Here is a 27,909-nt window from a genome sequence, read left to right as displayed (position 1 = left end):
GAGCCCCCGGAGCCGTCGTTAACGACGCGTATCGACGCGAGGTGTCCGGGCCTTTACAGCAGGGGTGGGTATCTCCAGTGTATCAGCAGGTTTTTATCTTCACCAGATAAATGAGCTCATTGGCTGTATACACCAACACTGATTCACACATAGACTAGATCACAGTGAAAAATTTCACATAGGGACACAAGATCAGTGCTCAGCTGTCATTCATGCGCTGATCATGACATGTAGCTAAAATGTCATAAGGCTAGCTAAGCAACTAAAGCCAGAGGTTGGCATGGAAACCAAAAACAGATAGGGCTCTGACTGCCTTAAAGGGGGGAAAGGGGGCGGGGCATGCAGTGATTGGCAGGCCAGCACTCACCCATCTCCTGGAAGAAGTATCCATTCTTGGACATCCCAGTATGCGGCGCCTCTGTAAGGAGAGAGAGAGAGGCAGAGGATGGCGTTAGTCCTGGTGAGGAGCTCGGCGGAGACTCGGTGACTGATGCGTAATCACGGCGGTCCGACCGACCCTGGCTGTCAAACCGCCGGGGGGGGGGCAGGTATCCCATCAGCCCCCCCCGGTCCCAGCGGGTCCGTGTGCATCAGAGGCGGGAGGCCCGTCTAATCAGCTCGGTTTGGACAGGAACCCGACCGGACTGCTAATGCCCCCCGGCGACAGACACACCAGGAGGGACCCTCCTGACCGGGCCCCTGGGCGAGCCACACCGCCGCCTCTCTGCTCCACCTGACGCTTCTGATTGATTAGCGCCTCTGATTGGACAGAGATTACACTCACCTGGAACCCCAGGTCTAAATCAGCCCCTAATTAGAGGGGAGAATAAACACCAGCAGCACAGTTGAGTATCTTTGCTGTGGGCTGTGTCTCTTTGTTTGACCTCTTTAGGGGAAGAACACTGAATGTCCTCAACCAATAGGATTGAATGATCAACACTCAGTGGGAGGGGTTTGGGGTATAAAACATTTCTCACACATTTCACATGTAATTTGCTTCATTTTGGTTGTGCAAACGATGTAAAAACGATCGGAATTTTCCCCCGGTTCAAGTGGATATGGAGCGAACACGTGCTAACACGTTAAAACACGTACTGAACGTTTGTTTGTAATTCAGACAGGAGTTGAATGGTCACCCTTCTTCTCCAGAGACCTACACTTGACTTCGTCTGGAGGGACACAAAAGGAGAGTCAGGCGAATGATGCGTAATGCCGGCACAGCTGAGTAAGTGCGCGGTGTACACGGATTTGGGCAGAACAATGAGCCCAGCTGAATGAGCTGCTTTAGGATTATGACACAGGAAGTGCAGAGGTAGGAAATGAGGTGTTTGCATGCGGCGTTGGAATAACAGCTCAACTCCCTATGCTGCTGGAAACTCATTTATAAGCATTTAATTAGACTGCCCACTTCAGTGCTCATTCACATTAATTAATCCTTTTCATGAGGTTTGTTCATCGAAAAATACAACAAACTCATTGCAATTTGAATGTATGTAGTGTGTACAGTATGCATGTGCGAGCGTATGTATGTATGTATGGATGTATGTCTGTCTATATATATGTGTTTGTATGTTTTAATGTATCTAATGTTTTCTTTATGTTGTCATTAATATTTCTCATTCTAGTTTCTACTTTAATGTTCCATTTTATACTTTTTCTGTGACAAAACAACTACATTTTATGTATGAAAGGTGCTAAATAAATAAAGTATATTATTATTATACATACAATATAATATAATATAATACAATGCAACAAGGGCGGCACGGATGGTGCAGTGGGTAGCACTGCCACCACACAGCAAGGAGGTCCTGGGTTCGAATCCCCGTCGGCCGGGGCCTCTCTGTGTGGAATTCGCATGTTCTCCCCGTGTTTGCGTGGGTTTCCTCCGGGTACTCCGGTTTCCTCCCACAGTCCAAAGACATGCAGGTCAGGCTGATTGGAGAGTCTAAATTGCCCATAGGTATGAGTGTGTGAGTGAATGGTGTGTATGCCCTGTGATGGACTGGCGACCTGTCCAGGGTGTATTCCTGCCTTTCACCCAATGTATGCTGGGATAGGCTCCAGCCCCCCTGCGACCCTGTTCAGGATAAGCGGGTTAGGATAATGGATGGATGGACAATGCAATAACTCCTTGCAATTTGCATGTATGTATGTATGTACGTACGTACGTACGTATGTGCGTGTGTATTAACTCCACAATGTTCCTCTTATGTGTCTTTCCTGAAGGTTGTGTTGAGCTCTGACCTGACCATTCTAAACCAACTCATCATCTGAATTTACCACCAATCTAGCACAGATTTTATAAACAAATCAGATGGTCAACTCCTGCATACATCCCTCTTTACTATTGGAAGTTCTTGACAGAAACAGGAGGTTCTGAAGCTGTAGTGGTCTGTGAATGCTAAAGGACAGAAACATCCAGGTCCACTGTACTGCCTGAATGCATTGTGCTGGAATGTTCTGGCTATGTTGACAATACACAGCTGAGCGAGGATCTGGTTGGGCAACAGGATCTGTGACATGATTAGTAAGAAGCCATTGGACCAATGAGTGAAAAATATTCTCAGATAATTCTGCCATCTTAGGAACAGCCAGGAAAATACACACCATTCTGTATGCAGAAGGGTGCCAGTTCTGCTGATAACATACATGTAAACCCTTCTGAAATCTCTATAAGCTCTGTAGTAGCTAGTATACAGAGATTCACACAAGCACATACACCCACACCAGTCCTCAAAGCAGATGAAGACAGAAACAGAATCTCTCACACACACACACACACACACGCATACACGCGCACACACGCACATGCACACACACACACACAGACACACACACACATGCACGCGCACACACACACACACTTGCACACACACACACACACACACTTGCACACACACACGCACACACAGAGGGAGATTGATGTGGCAGCACAGCCCAGGCTGATGGTCTATTTGGAAGCAGGGAAGAAACAAACAAAGAGCAGAACAAAGTGATGAGTGATGCATCTGCCTCTGGAGAACAGAGCCAACAAACACGCACACACACACACACACACTCTCACATGCACACGCACACTCACACACACCCTCTCTCCCACACACACACACACACACACACTCACATGCACACTCACACAGGAATAGAATACACAGGTTTCACCTGTGCTTCACTGAGTTTGACAGTGTCTTTGTTTGTGTTATAAAGCAGTGCGTCTCCTCCTCCACGTGGCAGGTTCATACGTGATTATGCCGCTCCCAGCATGCTCAGGGAGAAGGGGGGCAGAGAGGATCATGGGGCTCTGCCACCTGCTGGCACACCCGTCTCTCTTTCACTCGGTTTACATACACCACCACCAGCATTGGTTTCACTCACACTACTGCTACTACTGCTACTAATACTGCCGGCAAACATCTGGGCTATTCACTTGGAAATCAATAATCTTTTGCGATTGGTAAAATGAAAGTTGAACTTTCTTTTTAGAATGGCCAGATTTTAGACAGTTAAACAGTATCGGCAGATGTATCTCCAAAACAATCGGAAATCAGTATCGGCCAGAAAAGTTGATACAGATGCATCCCTAGTACTGGAAACGGGCATGCGTGTAGCTCGCTAAAGCCGAAAGCAGTTCTGTGTGTAACAGGAACTGCAGTTTCACAATCACGCCGCAGAGCCGGGGAAAGCACAGGTGTTAACAGGCACTGCTGCTAGCTCGGGGTGCGTCGATAACAGATTGTAAAGGTTTAACATACTACTGCATGCAGCCCTGGTCACACACTCTGTAAAGGTCTGACACACTGCTGTATTAAGACATCCATGACATCCCGTTTATTAGAACACACGCTGCTGTATCGGGGGTTGACGATATGACACATCGGTGACACATCGGGGGTTGATATCACAATGTTTTCGAGCTTTGACCCATTGCTGTATGGGGTATGGATTACGCACTGTATAAAGGCTTTGACACACTGCTGTGTAGGGGGTTGGTTACACACTGCATAAAGGCTTTGACACACTGCTGTGTAGGGTATGGATAACGCACTGCATAAAGGCTTTTACACACTGCTGTGTAGGGTATGGATAACGCACTGCATTAAGACTTGGTGCGTGGGGGACAGGGTCGATGGTGGACCCTCCACAGTGTGCGGCTAAGCCCTCTGATTGGCCCGTTCCTCTAAATGGGATTACAGGGATTACTCACATTCTTCCAAAACTTCACAGAGAGGGATCTGGGAAACGAGACGGCTGATTGGTTAAGTAAGACTCTGTGGTCTGTGGGCTCCCACTGTCGCAGTCTGAACTGAGCTGTGATACATGGGTTTTTACATTCTTATTTCACCAGGTTTTCCCCATGTCTGTCGCTTTTTAATGCCGTTTTAAGATTTATTTTGTATTTATTCTTATTGTGAAGCAAAAACAAAGCTGTCACGGCCGCACCTCCAGCAAACTCTCACACTTCCGCTGACACCTGTAACTGCGCGTACTCCCATAATCCTTTGCTTCACGTGTGTGTGCTCGAATGTGGCCATACTGCCACGCTCATAGAGAGCATCTCCCCCCCTGAGCAGAAAGCCCAAGGAGGGCCCACTAGATACACATCTCTCTCTTGTCTCTGCCTGTCTCTGGTGACTTCCTGTGGGGCGGGGGGTACATCCTGTTGCTGACTGCACAGTATTGAGAGAGCCTCTGCCACATTCTCAGAACTCGTTGTACGTTGGGACAAACCTCTCATCAAAAACGCCAACAACCAGGCTCACTCCCTCCCCCTGCCCTGCTAAACAGCATTGGGGCTTAACGCGCTGGGCACTCCAGGGCACTGTAGGGTGGCTAGAGAGACTTAGGGGTTCAGTCTGTAGGGTGGAGACTTAGGGGTTCAGTCTGTAGGGTGGAGAGACTTATGACTCAGTCTGTAGGATGGAGAGACTTAGGGGTTCAGTCTGTAGGGTGCAGAGACTTAGGGGTTCAGTCTGTAGGGTGCAGAGACATAGGGGTTCAGTCTGTAGGGTGCAGAGACTTAGGGGTTCAGTCTGTAGGGTGCAGAGACTTAGGCGTTCAGTCTGTAGGGTGGAGAGACTTAGGGGTTCAGTCTGTAGGTGCAGAGACATAGGGGTTCAGTCTGTAGGGTGGAGAGACTTATGACTTAGTCTGTAGGGTGCAGAGACTTAGGGGTTCAGTCTGTAGGGTGGAGAGACTTATGACTCAGTCTGTATAGTGGTAGACTGGGTATATGGAATGGAATGTGTTCATATCGTGTTTATAATTGATGCCTCTCATTCACACACACCAATGGCAACAGGCTGCCATGGAAGGTACCAAACAGCTCACTGGGAGCTATTGGGGGTTTGGTGTATCGCTCAGGGACACTTCAACACATCGAACCTGCAACCCTCCGACTGCCAGACGCCAACTCTACCTCATGAGCTAATGTATGGCACTTTTGAGCTGTGGTCCGTTCTCTACCTGTTACCTAAATAACATAGGATGATGGGCTGTCAGTTATCCTCGAAACAAATTATTATTTAATCACACCAGTGGGGTAATTCACAAATCAGGATTACTGAGTTAGCTGGACAACTGCACTGAGTAAAACCCACAAAGCAGGATTACTGAGTTAGCTGGACAACTGCACTGAGTAAAACCCACAAAGCAGGATTACTGTGTAAACTGGATAACTGCACTGAGTAAAGCCCACAAAGCAGGATGACTGAGTTAGCGGGATAACTGCACTGAGTAAAGCCCACAAAGAAGGATTACTGAATGTGGGTAGAGAGCCTCCGACCTTCAGAGACCACGTGAAATGCTTTATGGAAAAAAACATCAGCACTCCTATCTTTTCAGTGCTGGTATGACGGCCAATCAGCAGCAAGGCCACACGTGTGCTTGTGTGAGGTGTTTTTGTGGAACACATCTTCGTGTCTGTACGGCTGATTGGCTGTCATGCCAACACCCAATAGTTAAAGAGTAGCTTTTCTTTTTACCATGCCCTTGGGAGTCTGGCTGATCGTTACTGCCTTCATAAATATTAATTAATTATCGTTAATTACCGTTATTGGTCCAACCTCCATGAGGAATGTTTTTTCCCATAAACAACAGAGCAGTTGTGTTTCAGTGCAGAACTGAACTAACACTGAGGGGAAGCCGAGACAAGGTTCAGCTGGAACAGAAAATGCACAACACTCTCATAACATTAAACCTCTATTCATCTAATGCTTTACTATAGTAAAAAACAGCTGTGCTTCTGTCAGAGCATCAACACACACACACACACACATGCACGCAGACACACACACAAATGCACATACACACAAATGCACAAGCAGACAAACACACACATGCACACACAAACACACAAACAGAAACACACACACACACGCATGCACATGCAGACAAACACACACACACACACATACAGACACACACAGAAATGCACGCACACACACACACAAGCACGTCTACACACACACACACACACACACACAAGCACACACACATCATAAACCCCAGTGACCTTGATGAGTGCTTTTGATAAGATTATTAGTGGCAGTGTCTGGGAGCTGGAATGGCAGAGAATGTGTGGTTGGCTCCAGCAGATGGGCTGGTGAGCCTCGTGTGTCACTGATGGAGTACAACATCAGCGCCATCCGCTTCCTGCCCGCGAAACACAGCACAAAAACACACTGTGCTCGCTCACTGCCATTTCATTTTGGTCAAGGTACAGAATGAGCTGAAATTCAATTAATGCATTCGAAAACCCCCTCTGAGAATATAAAGGCCATTTTAAATTAAGTAATTAAGTTTTAATTAATTTTCTGAATTTAATTAAATGAAATGGAACTGGCCCCCAACTCTGATCTTTGTTTGTACAGGGAAGAGTGACCTGTACAGGGAAGTGTGATGTTTCGACATCACATTAAAGATATTTTGCTAACGCTTTTATCAAAAGTTACTCACAGTTGATTACACTGGGACAATGTGGAATGAAGGGTGTTGCTCAAGGACCCAACAGCTGCACTGGCTTTTGACCCACCAACCTTCTGGGTGCCAGTCAAGCAACTTAGCCACTAGGCTGCTCCCAACATAGTTTGCCCTAAAAGTGGAATTAACCATTAGAAGAAGAGTAGTTTTTAAAACAACATTCTAAGCCAGTATTCTAGAACTATATCAGCATTAGAATGTTTGGTTATGCAGTAGAATGTTCATTAGAATGTTAATCAGAATTACAATGTTCAGTAAAGAACATAGTAATCACATATTTGTGACTAAGTGTATTTACTATCTGTAAATAAGTTCACTAAATTAGTTCTGTGTGACAGCAAACAGATTGAGAGTACGAAGTAGCACAATGCTCCGGTATCTGTGCTCGTAACTCAACGGTTCGTGGGTTTTAGCCTCAGCTGGGGGGATGCCGTTGTACCCTAGAGCGGTATAAATAGAATTTTGGAAAAATAAATAATAATCAGGGCGCGTCATTCTGGATCAGTGTCAGCCGAATGCCAAAACGTTATGTGATTACAGCTATTCTTTTTATAATCGCCCCATAATGACACCGCAAAGCAAACCAACTGGTTTCACTTAATCAGTCAACACTGAATCAGAATATGTGATAATTGCTGATGACACACACGCACACACACACACACACACACACACACACATAAACACTCCCCATCTGTGCCAACATGCTACACCTTACAGCTGGGATCTTACGCAAATTCTTTTTTAGTTACAATTCTCATTTTTGTTTGTTAGGTACACACTACGCTTAGTGATTATAAATGGTTCCGTGTCTTCCTGGTGCTGCTACGTTTCTGCATTGCTGAGAGTAACTCCAATGTTCTGCACTGGTGTACACTGCTCAGGATATGTGACTGAAACAAAATGTGGCCTATAGCATGATTTATATTTCATAGCATGACAACTGATAAAATGTAATTGTCATACACATTTACATCAAATGTACAGTTATTTAGCTTCCGCTTTTACCCAAAGCGACTTACAGTTGACTAGACTAAGCAGCAGGCAATCCCCCCTGGAGCAAAGTGGGGTTCAAGTGCCCAACAGCTGCACTGGGCTTGAATCACCAACCTTCCACGTTCCAGTCAAACACCTTAGCCAATAGGCTACAGGCAGCCCCCTAAACATCAACAGTCTGGCATCTTGTTACTACAGAGACAACAGAACTCTCCCGGCAAGCTTTTCCCTCAGTATAAATGCAAAATGTCGTGTGACACTTTGGTTATTTGACAAAGTGTAAATCAGGCTTAACTCGTCTTGGGCCCAAACCCAGACAGAAACCTAGCTAACGCAAACCATTCTCACAATGTTGCTGCCATGTACCTATAATGTTATAACATGGACAGAACATTCCAGTAACATTGTGAGAACAGTTTGTGTTAGTTGGGTGAAGGTCCCTTCAGTGATGTGTACTCGTGTTCTTGTTTACAGTACAGTGAGGATTTATACAACATGCAAAGCAGCACAAACTTACCCAAGCCTGTTTGTTTTCCCTCAGGAATGAAAAAAACACTGCTCTTCCCATGAAACTTGTATGAATTTGTAAGGGATTTACTTTTCTGGCACGAAAGGTGGACAGACCAGATCACAATTCCGGAAGAGCATATTTGCAGACATTTGGCAGGATCTGGGTCTGTCCCCAATCACACCCAGTCACCAGCTGTCCTAACTGGGGTGTCTAAACCAAAATGGAGGATCTCGAGACATGAATATGGATGCACTTCCATTAAAAAATAAAGGAACCGACATGTGTTGAAGCCAAACAACGTTCAGACACGAATATTTACAAACCCGTACAGTGTGCATAGCAATCATCTTCAAGCTCAGACCTGGATCAAAAGCCCACTAGCTTGCTATTTCTCAGGCCTTAAGGTAGTGTGAAAATATGAAACCAAAATAAAAGCTATCTGCCAAGATAATGCCCTGCGCAAAATATCAACCCTAACTTGCTGTAGAATGGTACTGGCATTCAAAAAACCGTACTGTCATATTTGCATTTGTATCCAAATATTTTCTTGACCATTGGACATTAGTGATAAATAATGGCCTGTTTAGTCTGGAAACACAATAGGTGACCTGTGACATGGTTGGAAAGAAGTCAGATTCCCATTCAAAACAGGAGACGACTTCCACCACATAATTCTGTCATCCTCCAGAACACAAAATCCACTGAGTTGGCTATCTGACACTGACACAATCTCTTAAGGGACATTACAGATACAGGAAGTCAGTTACAGGAAGTGACCTCAGACCAAAGCAAGAGCAAACTGGAAACTTCTAAACGTATAGTAAATATCATATATCTACTTCAATAAATAAGCATGGGGTAATTTGTCCTCTGCACTTAATCCATCCTAGTCTCTTAGGAGCAGTGGGCAACCACAGTGCAGCACCCAGGTCCCAACTCCAGTTCTGAGGTCTTGATTTTAACTTGTTTAATTTTCTGTTTAATCTATATATTGCCATTTATTGGATTTTAATTTGTTTTATTTTCAGTTTCTTTTAGCATTATAGTTATACAACTATTACAACGTTTCATGTTTTATTTTGATTGTTTATTAAAGCACCTTTGCTCTGCTTAAAAGTTGCTATACAAATAAATAAATAAATAAATAAGGGAACCTCCATCTTCTGAGGCAACAGTGGCTAACGCTACGTCGCTGTGCCGCCCAAGAGAAATGGCAGTAGCGCACTTTAGCTGCTTATGTGTGAGTCACTGGGGGTGAATGTGAATGCTACGCTAACATGCGGGCTCAAGCTGTGATGATTAGCATAGTGGAGAGATCTGCTGAAGGCTGCCTGTGGATCGGGCCCTAAAGACCTGGCTAATTTAATATTACAAAGCTGCTATTCCCAGCTATTCAGGGCCCTCATGCAGAGAAGAGGGCATCTCAGGGTACACACGGCTGATCTCAGATCAGCTCGGCTTTAGCTCTCAGCGGACAGGGTTAGGATGGGGACAGGAGACACCCATAGATTGTCAAACAAATGTACGGACAAAGTGACCGTGGCATCACCCATAGACTCTCCCAGGGCTTATCAGCAGGTTTGACACTCACAAATAAAGTGGTTCATTTTTGTTCTTCAAGGATCAAATTTACCCAAATCTACCCTGACAGTACAGTAATGTTCTATTTGGGTACAAATGAGTACGTTTTCAAAGCAACAAAGCATTTGTACCCTTTTAGACACTTTTCATACCTTTATTTCTGGGAGTGGAGTTTGAGTCACCATCGATTTAAAGACATAATTCAGCAGCTTCAAGCGACCGTCATAAACTCATGTTAATTATGATGAAGATCTAAAAATAATATACAGTGCAATCTTTGTATAGTATTTGGACAGTGGTACAATTTCTGTTCTTCTTGCTCTGTACTAAAGCATGTTGGATTTGAAATTAAATAATATGAATATGAAGTTATAGCGCAAACTGTCACCTTTCACTTCAGTGTACAGCCATTCCAGGTGATCCTTATGGGAATTGTATGCCTTTTTATACATAGTGTCCCCATTTTAGGGTACCAAAAGTAATGCCAATGACAATCAAGGAAGCCATATAACTAGGCTTGGAAATAATACAAAACAGAGACATAGGCCAAACAAAAGGCTTACCTAAATACACTGTTTGGAACATCATTAAGAAGAAAGTGCAAATTAAACGTGACTGTCGGCAATTTAACCTATTCATTTCAAATCCTATATTCAATGCTGAATTTGATGGATATTAGTTTGTTGTGTATGTACTGCATTTACTATAAGTTGCAATGTGGTTGATGTTGCTTTAAATGCCAGAATACAGTGTGAATACTATTGTACAATGATTGATATTGCTTGACTGGACTGATAGTAGTCGCAAAACGCGGAAGTAGTCAACCGCCACCATTTTGTTGACATGGAAAAATCGTGTACCTAACCGTTTATTGACGTTAGCTACGATCAAGAACACACTTCCACAACAGCTAACTAATAAATATGGCATTTAACAGGGTCTGCGAAGAGAAGACACAGAGAAAAAATGAATCTTAACGGTTGACCCCTACGGCATGGATAAATCAACATTTAGCAAAGATGAGTCTAACGTTAAACACTGCAAAATCAGAATGGCTTTCGCTAACGTTACTCATTAGATTAGTTCGAATGTGTGTGCGTGTGCATGTGTTCAGACCATAGACGGTACAAAAAATAAACGTCAAACGTCGAGGCGAGGTAAGTTAGTCTAACAATAACCAATTTCGCTATTTTTGGTGGTTCAAGTTATTCACTTTTAAAGTTGTGTAACTTCGCGTGAGCCCGGCTTAAGTTACCTTTTCTTTGTCGTAGGTCTTCAAGTCAACATAGAGCGGGTACAAAATTGAAGTCTATGACCATCGGTAGCCACAAGGGTTGCAAATTTCCCTTCACCTCTCTGAATTTCAAAATTAAAATCCGGATTTCCCCCGTTGTAATGTATTATGATGTATACTTATTTTGTACCGTCCTCCAGTATGACAGTATTCTTGATGAGCGCGCCCCCTACAGTCCAAAAGCGACCATAGTATGGAGTGCAAAAGTCCCTTGAATCATTGTACGTAAAACAATTATTTATAACGCTGATGGATTTCCTAGCACATGTAGCCTATCATTCAGTCGTTCAACGTGCAATGTGTAACCTGTCATGTGTAACACGTCCCTGTCTATTGAGATTTATATCTTACTTAACTGAGCCTGTAATTTAAATCTCAGTAGGGAAAACAAATCGTAAACATGTCTGAAAACCCTGGTAATATTTGACAGGTTGAGTACTGTCGCAGTGAAACAAGACTCTGACATCTCCCTGAGTAGGCATCTAAGATTATTTGGGGATATAAATAATGATCCCCAGGTGCATGGACCTCAGGACAATTCAGTTCATACATCTTCTGGTTCCCAAGTCTGGATGCTGACTTTTTTTTCTGGATCAATTCTATGCAGGTGATCGGGAGGTATACCATGTGCCAGCTTAATGGTGCCAGTGGGGTCATCGCTTAGTCACCAGGGAGGTCGGTGTGGTACTGGCAGTCCATGCAGGTTGTGTACTGTTGTTTGGCAGTATGGTGGTTCAGTGCATTGGTTGTATGGATTTTTGTATAATTTTTCTGGAGATGGTTGCCATATCAGGTAAGTGGTTATTTGGTTATTTATAAATCCACACGCAACAGGTGGCACTGAGCATGCATTAATGGTGCCAGTGGGGTTAGTTACAACCGTAGTCACCGGGGAGGCCCATGTGGCACTGGCGTTCTGTGCATGGTGCACACTTGCAGTAAGTGGAGGGTGTCTGATGGGGGTATGGAGGTGGGTGGGTCTGGGATGCCAGCCATCTGGAGGTGTCGTGGGCATAACTCAGTGAAACACCAGTAAAGGAAGGTGCCCACTTGACAACCCCTGTACTCTCATTAGCACCCTGTTGGTTGGTGTATAAAATTGTTGCAATGTTTACATATGCTGTGTAATGTAAAATTTAGGTGGCAGGTCATACCTATAGGCTATGGAACAGACTTCCCAGAACTACACAAATAACTGCAGTGCCTGCAAGCTCTCGGTTCTTACAGAATTTCACTGCTGTATTCATAGAACACTTTGTTGTGAATCCTGATGTAAATCTTTTCCCCTGAGGAAAGAGATTCTCAGCCAGTCCCTCTTAAAGGATGGGTAAATCCACACAGAATTCATCCAGCAGTCCTTTGGCTTTACTGACAAGGATGAAGGTCCACCTTAGAAACACTGACCGTGTCCTAAGTCTTAATTATAATTTAGAAATGTGACATCGATCCTGCTTTGACTGATGATAACTACCATTCTAACAGCCTTCCCCTGATTATGCAGTGGGGGTGTCAGATCTTTTCATCACTGGGGGAGCACTCACAATGCACATTAATGTCGACAGATCAACGTTTTCACCCACAACCCCCCCCCCCCATCCCCCTGACCGGAGACATGATAACCTGTCTGTCCGTCATCATCAGACCTCCATCTGTACATGCTCACTCAGATGCAGTTAGTCAGGCTTATTCCTTTTAACACCATAAATTGCCATAAAACTGTCATAGCACACAGAGTGACATCAGACTGTAAAAATGTTATTATATTTTATATACTATTAACTGCTTGCTTTGTGTTATTTACTGAGCTGAATAATTATTGTGTCTGGATGTTTTGTGACCGAAGCGTTCAGTAGTTTCCCTCCTGGCCGGTCCCCAAGGCCCCCTTCTGGGTCCTGAGAACCGCCGCTCTTGATGACACCGATCGGCCCCTCGGGGGCAAAGAGCGATTTCTTGTTCTTCTGTTAACGTGTAAAACAGGACGGGTGTATATTTCATCTGTCTGACTGCCAATCCTCTCCGATGCAAAGCAGATGGCTCGGTGTCACATGACACATATAAGGATTGAGATGTCATTGAAATGTTATAATCTCATTAGGTCATGATTAATCTGCCAGCCTTTGAGCTTTGAGGAGCAGTCACACGTTTCTGCTTCTTCTGTACGCAGGTGTGGAAGGCGTGCTTCAAACAATAAGCTGCAAGGACAGCGTCATTTTATGTCGGTATCAGTAATATAAAAATATAAAAAATGTGTATTTTTTAATCACTTGTATTGAATAAAAATGCACTTTTGGACAATTAAGCTTAAACCATTTTAGAACAGTTCATAATTTTATGTTCATAACATAAAAAGCACCTGCACTAATTACCTATTTTTTGAAAGTGCTTATGTAGAATAGAACTGATTATATATCTAAAAATAATAATAATTTAATTTCTACAAATAATTCACAACTGGAAGAAAATGGCCAAGGAACAAATTATTTAAATAAAAATGACTAATGATGATTATATATAAAATGACTTATGATTATAATCAGAATGTTTAATCAGAATTATTTTACTGCTTCTGTTTTCTTACCCATACATTTGTTTTTTGGATATGATCGCAAAAATCTTGTGGCTCAACAGGTAGATTTAGAGAGAATAATAATCATAATTTGTTATTTAGCTGATGCTTTTATCCAAAGCGATTTACAGTTGCTTAGACTAAGCAGGGGCCAATCCCACCTTGAGCAATGCAGGGTTAAGGGCCTTGCTCAAGAGTCCAACAGCTGTGCGGATCTTATCTTGGCTACATAGGGGCTTGATCCACCAACCTTCTGGGTCCCAGTCATGTACCTTAGTCAGACCAGAACCATGCCTTATAACAGGACACGCAGACCAACAGCCCTGCTGGAAGATATTTGAGGTTTCGCTGGAGGGTGTGCATGAAGCTGCCAACGTTTACCGCCCGAAGCCAAACATTTTGGCACAGGTACGAACGTTAAGTCACACCTAGGTATTAATGTAGATAACATGTTTGTCCACAATGGAGTCTTACAGTTTATTTTAAAGGTAGATTTCATCCAAGCGGCATTTACTAGTGCCATCTCCGAAGCGTAGAGAACTGCACTCCATCAAAGGTCAAATGCACTGATTGCAACAAACAATAATCTAGCATGTTTAATATTCCTCGGGATGAAAAGGTTGAATATGTATAATAACACGGTGACAAATTGAAGAAAGGTAGACAAACCTTTTATGACTGAATTATCACCACACACACACCACAAGTCTTCCTAATAGTTATTATATTATATTATATTATATTATATTATATTATATTATATTATATTATATTATATTATGCTGAAATCTAAACTACAAGGGAAAATTAAATAAATAATATCTTGGATAATATCTTTGTTTTTCTCATCCAAGACACTTGTATTATGTCAGAAGGTCCCAGGAGGACATGGTGTTCATTTATTTTCCTTCAGTACAGTCCAGAAATCTGCTCAAGCTTAATGCATCTCACGGACAGTACACGTTTTTATACATTAAATTCATTTCCATAAAATGAATGAGTCTACGGGGTCAGAGATCACTGGAGGCGGGATTGGACTAAATGGAAATGTCTATGTCTCATAAAGCTTTGTCACTTCCTTTAACTGCCATTCAAACTGCACTGTGAGCAACTCAGTGCATGAGTTTGCATAACTGTGAGACTGAGTGAGTGTGTGTGAGTGAGTGAGAGTGAGTGAGTGAATGTGTGTGAGTGTGAGTGAGTGAGTGAGAGAGTGAGTGAATGTGAGTGAGAGAGTGAGTGAGTGAATGTGTGTGAGTGAGGGAGTGAGTGAGTGAGTGAGTGAATGAGTAAGTGGCTGTGAGTGTGTCAGTGAGTGACATTGAGAGTGAGTAAAAAGGCAGCACTGTGCACACTCAGGAGGTGCCCTGAGGCCATCATCAGGAAGCCAAACCAGTGCAATCAGTTCCAGCTTCATCTTATCTCCACACACTCCTTTCACTTTCTCCCCACGTGTGTGCAGGCTGTCCTGACCCTCCCACCATGCGGCAGCCTGTTGGCCAGAGTGAGAGCGCTCGCTCCACTCTGTTCCGGATTGTTCTACAGGGAACGGTTTCAGCATCAGCCAGAAGATGCACACTCTCAGAGATAAGGTGACAATGTACCATGAAAGTCCAGTAATGTTCTCTTTGGGTACGAATGAGTACCAAATTTCCAAGTATGATTTTCTAAGCATTATGAGAGGGCAGGTTCCTGTTCCTATGTGTGGGAACGATGAGAACACTGGGACGGCCGCAGACGGAAGTGACTGAGGGGATCAGTGACCGGGGGGATCAGTGACTGAGGGGATCAGTGACCGGGGGGATCAGTGACCGAGGGGATCAGTGACCGGGGGGATCAGTGACTGAGGGGATCAGTGACCGGGGGGATCAGTGACTGAGGGGATCAGTGACCGGGGGGATCAGTGACTGAGGGGATCAGGTACTGGGGGGATCAGTGACCGAGGGGATCAGTGACTGGGGGGATCAGTGACTGGGGGGATCAGTGACTGAAGGGATCAGTGACTGGGGGGATCAGTGACTGACGGATGCCCGGTGCTTCCTGCCGCATGGCGTGGCGTTAAGAGCGATGCACAGGAAGCTCGATGATGTGGCACTGCGAGTGCTTCCTGTCAGATAAACTGCTCGCTCACCCACATGACTGAACTCGCCCCTGCAAACTGCAAATACCCGCTACCATAATATTAACACTGCTATTAACACTGAATACACAATAACCAACACAATAACTACTGCTGCCACTGGAGAATATTAACATTGCTGTTAACACTGAATACACAATAACCACTGCTGCCACAGTGTACAATATTAACATGGCTGTTAACACTGAATACACAACACCAACACTAACTACTGCTGCCACAGTGCACAATATTAACACTGCTGTAAACACTGAATACACAATAACCACTACTGCTACAGTGCACAATATTAACACTGCTACTAACACTGAACACAAACACTGACACTGTGGACAGGCAGAGCCAGACTAAATGTGTGAGCAGCTGAAATAATACCTCACGCAGACTAGTAAAGTGCCTTTAAGTATTTAACTCAAGGTGTGTCTATTTACACAGCCCACACAAACGCATACATGCACACACCACGCAAGCACACACCACACCAGCACTCATGCATGCACACACACACACACTGTACATGTGCTCTGTGCATACACTCAGTGACCACTTTCCTCAACAGACCTGTAAACCAGCTTTTTAATGCAATCTAATCAGCCAATGACGTGGCAGCAACTCAATGCATAAAAGCATGAAATATTTGCATGAACGAGCTGGTGTACAGGTGTACCTAATAAAGTGACCGCTGAGTGTATACTTTGCAGCCATGGGGAGATCGACTTCCTGTTAGAGCATAAGAAAACAGGAACATCAGCATCATCACTTTACTCTCACAGAGGAACTCTCCACGAATCACACTGCACGTTGCCGACAATAAACTAAACAAAGCCAAAGGTGATTGGTGGGAGGTTTCTGGCTCTGCTCCCTTCAGCAGAAAACGGCTGCTGGATGTGTAGTGAGATATATCCACCTATCGCCAATAAAAAAAAACAAAAACAATTAAAAAGTCAAGTCAGTTTTAACACTGAGCATAACTTCAAATCTGCAGTGACAAAATTATGCTTTAAACTTTTTTCAGGTGGTTGCCTTTGCATTGGCAAATTATTTCGCCTCAACATAACTAGTTTGGTCACAAAATAACAAGGCCAAGACTTGTGATACAGTACATATAGAGCTTCAAGCATTCATCCACTACAATGAATGGACATTTGTATGAAACATGAATGTTGTTGGTATATATAGTACTGGTATGAGCATGTGACAAATGCACTCATCTTGAATCTTGAATTGATATCATGAAAAAGAAGGGGGAGCTCAGGTAAGAATAGATCAATTAAATGCTATAATTTCTACAGCTGCTGTAACTGCTGATATAAGTTTCATGGCTCCATGAAGAGGGATATTTTACTCTGTTTTTCCAGAGTGAAATATCTACAGTATGTTGTGCAGAGAGCTGGCTAGAACTATGGGAATGAGGAACTAAGAAGCTCTCACAACTGAAGACACACACACACACACACACACACACACACCCCACAAACACAAGACCACTTCTCGACACAGCTGTACCAAAAAAAGCCTCCCCACCACCAACCTTAAAAAAACCCCCATCATTAAAAAATAAACCAAGTCAGTTTATTATTATCACTATTTTGTGTCTAAGCAAAATTAACATACCTTTCTTTCCAAGCGCAACAAACACCCCCACCCCCACCCCCCAGTGGCAAAGCAACAACTTATTTGAACTCATAAACACCACCTCTCTCTCTCACTCTCACTCTCTCTCTCTCTGTCTCTCTCTCTCTCTCTATCTCTCTCTCTCTGCCACTCTCCAGGTTGCAGAAAATGCAAATGCTTGGCCACACGCAGATGGGTGGAAATGGCTGACCTGCACTGGCCTGTGCCAGACTCTGAGAGCGTCATCTGGGGACTGGGACTGGTCTGGGGGTAGGAGTGGAGCCCTGGGGGCAGGACTGAGGTCACACTTCTGCAGACGCCCTCTCGGCACAAGGGGGAAATCCCATCGCTGACGACCCGGGCGAAGCTGAGGTCTGCATTGTAGTTCTCTCTCAGTCCTCTCTTTCGGGTTTTTTCCACCTATAAGGAGGCTTCCCATCACCCCCTGCTTTGGCTCAGAGGCACAGCATGCGTTGATCATGGTTCAGAAATGCCCTTGCGGCTCCGCTTTTTAACAGTTACCAGCGTGGACCCCTGGGGTACCCCATCCCGGTCCCCTTTCCTGCTCTTTTCCTGTGGCCGCACTCCGCTAATCACCGCTCAGGGAATCCTGCTAATCGCTTGCACATTGGGCCGTCCGACAGGCCCCGGACTCATTAGCCCGACGCGGCCCAAAAGCGCTCTGAAAAGGCCGGCGCTCAGCTCAGGGCACCGCGCTGCAGCTCAGGGCACCGCGCTGCAGCTCGTTTCAGCGCCGCTGGGCGCGGGAGTTTACTTTCACTCAGCTGCAGTCTGAGGGGGGCCAGGAGGGGGGGCGGTAAAATACTCTCTCCGAACCCCCCCCCCCCATACTCCGCTCTGGTGGCACGAGACTCCTGCAGACACTCAAACCCGAAGGTCGGAATTCATCAGCGCTGGGCTGGTATCCTTGAAACATCTTGAAACAATCTGAGCTTTGCTGGGGGGAGGAATGGGGCAGGGGGGGAGGGGGGGGGGGGCGCATGCTTGACATGGTATCGCAGAAACAGGAGGTGAAAGAAAACGTTACACAACTTCCCGTTTCTTTTTCTGTTTTTTTGTTTGTTTTGTTTTGTACGTCTTATTTGTTTGCCTGAAACGTTTTTGGGTTACATAAGGAGGGGGCACAAACGGACACGTTGTGTTGTGGTGTGCCCGGGTCGGAGGTGAGCCGCGCCAGATGGCTGGGGTGCCACGCTGAGGTGACTTTGTCCCTGCGAGACGCCGACGTCACCGTCTCAAAGCGCCGCGCTCTGACCAGTGGAGCCTCTCCCTGGTTGCTCGTAATTACAGGCTCCGTTTGTATTAACGGCATTCAGAGAGGAGGCCGAACCCGAGATCTGCAGTGAAGGTGCTCGCCGGCTTGGCCGAGCAATCAGGGCCTCGGCTAACGAGCATCGCATTTGCATTCACGGCTATGTCTGCGTCCACAGGACAGACTTAATTCCCAACCTTAACAAGCAACCCTGATTTCCTCACGGCCTCTTTCCACACATTTGACTGATTTCACCCTCGCGCTTGGCAGAGGTGATGTTACAATAGTGATAGACGAGGAGGAGGACACGTTTGGGAGGGAGAGGGAGGGGGGAGGGAGGCGAGAATAATGTCACCTTGTCAAGCGTGGCAGAACACTGTGTTGCTAAACAGGAAGTGGCCCTCTATCTCCGCGTTCTCAAATATGAGCTGCGAGCTGTCAGTTCGAGGTGAGAGAGAGAGACGGTGGAACTGATGCCGTCTCCACAGTAAAGCACGGACGGCCATATTCTAACAGAAGCTATAAAACCGGAATACTAGCGTGTCAAACCGATCGGGCCGGAGCCGAAGAGTCTTCCAGGGACAGCGCGGACGGAATGAAAAGAAGCGGTCCCGCTCAGAAGCTGGCAGTGGCTCCCGTGTGACGCAGACAGCGCAATCACATCACGCCGTGTTGATGTTGCCGAAGAAGGCGGTTTCACGCTGTTCAGACGTTCTTCAAATAAGAAAAATGTTTACATTTTAACAGCGAAAATACGTGGGTGCCCTCGGTCCCATCTCTGCTCTGCCGGGGGTAACAGAAACCCGAATTAGCGACTTAGAGCACATCTGACAGGAAGTCAGCAGCAGCTAAAACGGCCCTGCGTGTCCTATCCGCACAGAATGCAAACGGGCCGATGCTATTCACGGGCGGAACGTGTTGGTTGAACGGCGCGGTTGTTGTTGCGCTGGATTAATGGGCCCGTTTTTGGCGCGTTATTGTGCCCTCCTGAGACAGCAGAAAGGGATGAATTACCCGGCCTCCCAGAACTCAGGAATGCCCATTGTAATGTCGCCATCCGGAGCAGCAAACTTCCCAATTAGAGGCCGTCAAAAATGTCTGAATCTTAATTAATCGCGTTGATTTTCAGTCTTTTGTCCCTTATTTCACTGATGGCAATACCGCTTCTAATATTAATAAATATATTATCTGTTCTAATATTGTGAAATAAACATCTGTCCTAATTAAACCACGTATCTGTTCTAATGCTGTGTGAAACACATTATTGTAATATTGTTTAATATTGTTTAATGGAATATCTGTTTGATTAAGTACAGTGCCTGTCACTAATGGATGTTGTAAACTGCAATAATCAGAAGTAATGAAGACAGCGCTGCAGTTAGCACACTTTGTGTTTTATTTGTCCTGGACTCTCCGAGTAAACTCAGCCCTTGCGAAAGTCTCTAAATCTCAGGCATTATGGAGATCTGGAGGGGTAAACTACGCGCTGAAACGAAACTGCTGGTGTCAGAGCGAGGATAATGTCGCCTGCGTTGGGGAACTGATGGAGTCCTTTTTATTCTGAAGTGAGCACCATGACTCCTCTCTTTGTTAGCAGACTACCTTCATCCATTATCACAAGGCTCTTGGGAGAGCTGTCTCATCGTAGAGCGGAAAACATACATCCTACTGTCTCTAGCAGCTGGGCACGCCACGTTAGCTTTCACTCAGAACAGGCAATGAGTGTTCCTCTAATACGGAGTACGCTGCGTCTTTACACCATGGGTCCTTAGCAAGGAATGTGTGTGTGTGTGTGTGTGTGTGTGAGTGCACATGCATACATGCGTGTGTGTGCCTGTGTTTGTGTGTATTCTTGTGTGTTCAGAGCGTGTGTGTTAGTGTGTTCAGTGTCAGTGTGTGTTAGTGCATATGTGTGTTAGTGTGTTCAGTGTCAGCGTGTGTTCAGATCGTGTGTGTTAGTGTGTTCAGTGTCAGTGTGTGTTTAGAGCGTGTGTTAGTGTGTTCAGAGTCCGTGTGTGTTCAGAGTCTGTGTTAGTGTGTTCAGTGTCAGTGTGTGTTAGTGGGGACGTTTGTGTGTTGGTGGGGACAGATGGTCAGGTTGGGATATGAGCGCTACACAGGAAGGAGCTGAATGCTGATCAGGATCCACATCACAGATCTTCTCCAACCACCTGATGCACCACTACACTCGCTTCATCAGCCTTCTACATGCAAACTACACTCCCCACAATCCTACCCACCCTACACTCGCCACATGTAAATTATACAATCCTACCCTATACTCTCTACACTCCGCTGTCTGCCAGTCTGCCAGACCAACGCATACAGACCACACCAGTTCTGAGGAATTCAGTCCTGTAAAACAAGCTTTCGCACACACATACATACACACACACACACAGACATGCACACATGCACACACATACATACACACACACACACACAGACATGCACACATATACACACACACATACACAGACATGCACACACATACACACACATACACACAGACATATACACACACATACACACACAGACATGCACACACACACACACACATGCACTCACACGCACAAATGCACACATACATACATACACAGACATGCGCACACATACACACAGACACATACTCCACACACACAGACATGCACACACATACACACACAAAACACACACACTCAGTCACACACACAAATGCACACACACACACATACAAACACACACACACGCACACACACAAACACACACACACACACAAGGAAGGGAACGCTCAATCCCCCCTGGGAGCAGCGTCGCATCTCCTAAAAAAACCCTCTCTCTCTGAGGACTTCCCGCGAAGACGGTTGTTGATCCACAGCGACTGATTTGAGGACACATGGCGTATCGCGTTTAAATTAGCATCGCTCGACACACCACTTCCTTCCTACTCCCCTTGTTTTACAGGTAATGTTTCTTTTTTTGAAGGGGGTGGGGGGTCTCACATTACCCCACCCCCCCTTTTTTTTTTAAGACTAAGATGAAAGCCATAGAACAGCCCGGAGCCTACAACACACACACACGCGCACACACATACACATACACATACACTACACAAACAAAATGCAAGACCACTGCTCTACACAGCTGTGTCAAAAAAACACCACCAACACACCCCCTCCTCAAAAAAACACAAAAATTAAAAAATAAACCAAGACACATTTTGTGTGTAAACAAAATTAACGAACCTTTCTTTCCAAGCGCCACAACCACCCCCCACCCCAACCCCCAGTGGCAAAGCAACAACTTATTTGACCTCATAAACACCACCTCTCTCTCACTCTCTCTCTCCCCCCAGGAGCATTTTTCCCCGTGCGTTTGTCAGACCAGCACATGTTGGTTCCTCATGTTTCAGCGCAGGGAACCCCGAGGATGCCACACACTCCGCACACACTCCTCACACACTCACCCGACGGCACGAAATGGAGAACTTTGTTGGGCTCCATGCTTCAGGTGTCTGTTTCAGGTGTGCGCTCTTCCTCTCGCGGTCAACCCATCATCATCGTCCCCCTCCTTATCCGAGCCTGGGCGAATAGTGCGCGCTTACCGCTGTCTCTGATCCCTCGTACGGTGGTGAGTCAGCCTGGCTGCTCGTGAGAAGAGGGAGGGAGGGGAGGGGAGGAGGCCTGGCAGCGTCCGCTGGGTCCTAGCTCCTGCCTCTCCGCTCCAGCACAGCGCCGTGTTTCCCCAGCTGAGCTGGGAGAGTCCAGTGGTCAGAAAGTGAAAGTCCTGCCGTGTGTTTCTCCCACCCGTGATCTCAGCCAGCTGATTTCACTAATCGGGTTCTACCTCCTGGCAGAAGGAATTGTGTTAATTAGTAAATCCATGAGACTGGAGCAAAATACTGGGGAGGACTTTTACTTTCTGAACCTGGAATTTCCACCTCTGTTCCCTGACTCTGCTTTGGACTGTAACCAGGTTAGCACAGCACTATCTGACCATACCCTGCCGGTTAGCACAGCGCTATCTGACCATACCCTACAGGTTAACACAGAGCTATCTGACCATACCCTGCAGGTTAGCACAGCGCTATCTGACCATACCCTGCAGGTTAGCACAGCACTATCTGACCATACCCTGCAGGTTAGCACAGCACTATCTGACCATACTCTGCAGGTTAGCACAGAGCTATCTGACTGTACCTCGCAGGTTAGCACAGCGCTATCTGACCACACCCTGCAGGTTAGCACAGAGCTATCTGACCATACCCTACAGGTTAGCACACAGCTATCTGACTGTACCCTGCAGGTTAGCACAGAGCTATCTGACCATACCCTGCAGGTTAGCACAGCGCTATCTGACCATACCCTGCAGGTTAGCACAGCGCTATCTGACCATACCCTGCAGGTTAGCACAGAGCTATCTGACTGTACCTCGCAGGTTAGCACAGCGCTAACTGACCATACCCTGCAGGTTAGCAAAGCGCTATCTGACCATACCCTGCAGGTTAGCACAGCGCTATCTGACCATACCCTGCAGGTTAGCACAGCGCTATCTGACCATACCCTGCAGGTTAGCACAGCGCTATCTGACCATACCCTGCAGGTTAGCACAGAGCTATCTGACCATACCCTGCAGGTTAGCACAGCGCTATCTGACCATACCCTGCAGGTTAGCACAGCGCTATCTGACCATACCCTGCAGGTTAGCACAGAGCTATCTGACCATACCCTGCAGGTTAGCACAGAGCTATCTGACCATACCCTGCAGGTTAGCACAGCGCTATCTGACCTTTCACCTGTGGCCATTGCTACCAGCCATGAGGTTGCTGTAATCTCCTCATCCTGGTTTTGCCGGTTGTCTGCACTGATGTTGGCTGATTTTTTCACCCCGGCCCAGTTACTCTTTACCAGACCTGAGTTTTTTTGTTTTGGATTCAAATACTTTTCTGTGCTCTATTGATCTTGCCATGTGGCTTTGAGCCTGCAAGGAGGAGCAGATGGGCGGGGTTTGCACTTTTGGGATCATTTCATTTGCTCTAATACACCAGGCAAGCTTAGTAAAATGCAGAAACGTATTTGAATCCTCAACATGGATGTTTTGAAACAGCTGGTAGCTGACCAGTTCAGACCAGCTCCATACTCAACATGGTTTGACCAGCTCAAGCTATTTTTTGAAACAGCTGGTAGCTGGTCATTTGGAGACAGACGATGAACCCTCACGGCGATGTTCGCGGCCGCCACACACGTGTGCATTAGACACAACGTGTGCCTCATCCTGTTGTCTTTAGCAGCGTGAAATGAAACGAAACGGGACTCAGAAAACTGTTTGAGGAGTAAACACCATCCTGTTTGCCAGCTGCGGATGCTCCTCCATGCCTGAAACACCCAACACACACATGCAGACACACACACACACACAGACACACACCTGCACACACAAACGCAGACACACACACACACACGAATGCAAACACACACACACACATACACATGCCGACATACACACAAACATGCACACATAAACACAGACACACACACACACAGGCACACAGAAACGCAGACACACACAGAGACACATGCGCACACAAACGCAGACACACACATGCAGACACACACACGCACGCAGACACATGCACACACACATGCACGTGCAGACACACACACACAAGCACACGCACGCAGATACACACACACACATGCAGACGCATACATACACATGCCCAGACACACACACACAAGTACACACACAGACAGACACACACACACAAGCGCACACACACATGCACACGCACACACACACGCAGACACATACACACACATGCAGACACACACACACACCCAAAGACATCTACAGCCTGCTTTGCTCCCAATTCAACATTTATTTACCATGATATGTGGGAGAAAGGGGCATTTTTGAAAAAGTTTTCCAGGATGGAAAAATGTCATAAATATTAGAGGATTATAGAGCTGAAAGTGGCACGTGAGCCGTTTGTCCTGCTCCAGATGCTGGAGTTATGAACTATGAAATATTTTGTCAGGTTCCGATGATTTGTCTGCATACAGTAACTCAAAAGGCCCAACTGTGCCACCAAAGGGATTTTATGAAGTTTCTCCCTATTAGTGATCAACAAGCCAGGAATCTGCTATCACCATGCGAAAAAATGGGGAAAATGCTGAAACTTGCAGAACATGCTTAACATCATTATTATTATTATTATTATTATTATTGGTGTTGTTGTTGTTGTTATTATTATTATTTATATATAAGTATATTATAGGGGGGCAGCCTATAGCTTAAGGTGCTTGATTGGGACCTGGAAGGTCGGTGGCTCAAGCCCCAGGAAGCCACAGGAAGACCCCACATTGCTCCAGGGGGGATTGGCCCCTGCGTAGTCTAATCAAATCAAAGTTGCTTTGGATTTAAAAAAAAGCATCAAATGACTGTAGTGTAATTACTATCATTCATATAATTATGAATGATGAGCAGGACAACATAGTAATATTTGTCATGACAATAATCTGTAATATTTATTTACTGAAGTGGGGCTGGAGGCCCATCTGTAAGTGATTGCTTACTGATGGCTCAGCTGGAGGGTGTATTCTCTCTCGCCCCATTCACACAACCTATAGAGCCAATGGCACACATTTCCATATCACCTGCAGCTAGATAATACCTGCATGACAACAGCCTCACACACTTACACACTTACACCCTGACCCTGCATTCCACAGATTACCATCTCTATCTGCTCAGCCTCCAGGCCAGAGCAGGAAGTCTTTGTGAGCTGATGGTAGCAGCCACACAATCGGTTAGTTTAGGGGTGAGAAAGAACGTTCTCCTGAGCTTGTTACCGTGATACGGCCGCCTTCATTCATCCCCTCAAATACCAACAGGGATATAGAGTCATTACTGATCTACTTAGCAACGCACTGCTGGATATTTCTCAGCTCGGTTTTAAAACCCTGCACAAATTCCACAGTCTTTCCGGCTTCCATTTCTCTTTTAATAACTCTGAATTGGGTCTAACGTCCGACAGCTGAAGATGGCTACAGTCCACCAAAAGCAGCAAGTCTGAGCTTTTTGACCCTTTAAGGTGTAAGATCACAAATCAAGTGATTAGAACATTCTTAACTGAACATTCTGATGCTGATGTCACAGTCACTACTGGTAACAAAAAGCAGTGGAGTTCTAGAACACTGAATTTAGAAAAAACTAAACTACTCTTCAAAGGGTTAAAGACAAATTCTGGTTGGTCATGAAATGTCCGTCCTTGGTTACAAGGGAATTATACTAACATTAAAAAAGTAACCCTTAATTATAGATGTGTTTCTTTTCTCTGGTAACCTGGCTGCCTGGTATCCATTCAGTAATTCTGCCTGGGTTTGTACACCATAAGCAAATGTTGAAATGAGGAGGAGCTCAGTTTTAAAATATATTAATAAAGTCAGAAAAATTGTGAAACATTGTTAAAAATTGCAAAATGAAATGTGAATTCTGGCACAACAAATGGATTTGATTTGTAAATGCGTAAGCAACTGGTCTACACATGTAAATAGCACAGCTTTCTTTTTAAATAAATCATGGAAATTAGAAAAATATGTGTGTGTGTGTGAGCCTGACGGCATGTGTGTGTGTGAGAGAGAGAGACAGACAGACAGAAAGACAGAGAGAGTACTATGGTACTAAGTAAAAGCTTATGTGTGTGTGTGTGTGTGAGAGAGAGAGAGAGAGAAGCATGCGTTACGCTTTTCAAGAAAAGCAGGGAGACACAGAACAGACGCTAGAAGTAGAGTTGTACACATGGAACGCAGTCCATTTTGAGTCAGATTAAAGTGTCTTCCCTCTGTATTGGAAACGGAGGGCTCTGTGAGTCTCTGTGTCTGTGTGTAGTTTTTGAATGGGGCTGCCCAGGGCGAGGAGACTCCGTGCTAATAAAATGGCTGATGCGTGCTGTCTGCTGTGCATCCTAACGAGCATTACACGGATCGCCGGGGGGCACGGGAGGGTGGCGGGGGGGGGGGGGGACGCAGGAGGGCAGCGGGGGGCACAGGAGGCCCGCTGAACATTTGCGCCGTGTTAAGGTCGGCTCTGTGGCAGGAAGGCCAGAGCACCTGGCTTACGTACGCTCCCTAACACTCTTATACCCAAATCTGCATGGATGTTGAACACCAGGGCTAGTCAATGGCAGCACGAGACCTGGGTCAAACATGTCATTGTTTTGGATTCAAATACTTTCCTGTGATCATGCCTGCTGCAATTGAGCCAACCAAGAGGAGAAGTTTGCAGCCCTTTGATTGTTGTTAAGGAAAAAACTCTACGCTAGCATACCTCCTGCAAGTGAAATAATTTGAAGTAATTGCTCTACACAAACGTACTGCTTACTTAATGCCCCCCAGGAAGAAATAGTCAAAGAGCCTGACACAGTGGAGGCGGTTGTGGCCATTTGCCAGATGGGAAGTATCACGGCACAGAAAATCAAGTCAAACAGCACACCATTATGATGACATCAGAACGGAGGGCGGAGTCTACGACATAAGCCCCTCCCCCTCCATACTATTCCTCTCATTGGTCAGACCTGTTCTCCTCCCTCACCTGTAGCCCCCAGGACATTGTCTGCAGAGCTAATAATTATAAAGGCAGGAGGGTCATTTACAGTGCTCTCCATAATGTTTGGGACAAAGCCCCATCATTTATATATTTGCCTCACATCACATGTGGTTAAAGTGCACATTGTCAGATTTTAATAAAGGGTATTTTTATATATTTTATACATGCCTTCACCATGTAGAAATTACAGCAGTGCATATACATAATCCCCCCCATTTCAGGGCACCATAATGTTTGAGACACAGCAATCTCTGTGGGAATAAGTTTCTCAATGGGAATTAAGCATTGTACGTCCTTAACAGTAATGTCTGCCCACACAGTTCTCGAGGTCCTGAAATTATTAGTATTAGTAGTAGTAGTAGTAGTA

The 27,909-nt window shown here is 45.5% G+C and overlaps 1 protein-coding gene across 1 annotated transcript in view; it reads right to left on the bottom strand.

Annotated features, from left to right (window-relative positions):
• Positions 1-22,570, bottom strand: part of slc4a11 (solute carrier family 4 member 11) — a 63,751-nt gene extending 41,181 nt beyond the window's left edge. Inside the window, exons 1-2 of the mRNA XM_061245487.1 lie at positions 22,402-22,570; positions 368-418 (exon numbers count right to left, since the gene is read on the bottom strand). Of these exons, the coding sequence (XP_061101471.1) occupies positions 368-418; positions 22,402-22,438 (88 nt within the window). The 5' untranslated portion in view covers positions 22,439-22,570. The remainder of the gene's footprint in view (positions 1-367; positions 419-22,401) is intronic.
• Between the last annotated feature and the right edge of the window lie 5,339 nt (positions 22,571-27,909).

Source organism: Conger conger, chromosome 6 (assembly GCF_963514075.1).
Source record: "Conger conger chromosome 6, fConCon1.1, whole genome shotgun sequence".
Taxonomy (NCBI): domain Eukaryota; kingdom Metazoa; phylum Chordata; class Actinopteri; order Anguilliformes; family Congridae; genus Conger; species Conger conger.
Note: the sequence above shows the minus strand (reverse complement) of the source record. Positions and strands in the feature narration are given on the sequence as shown.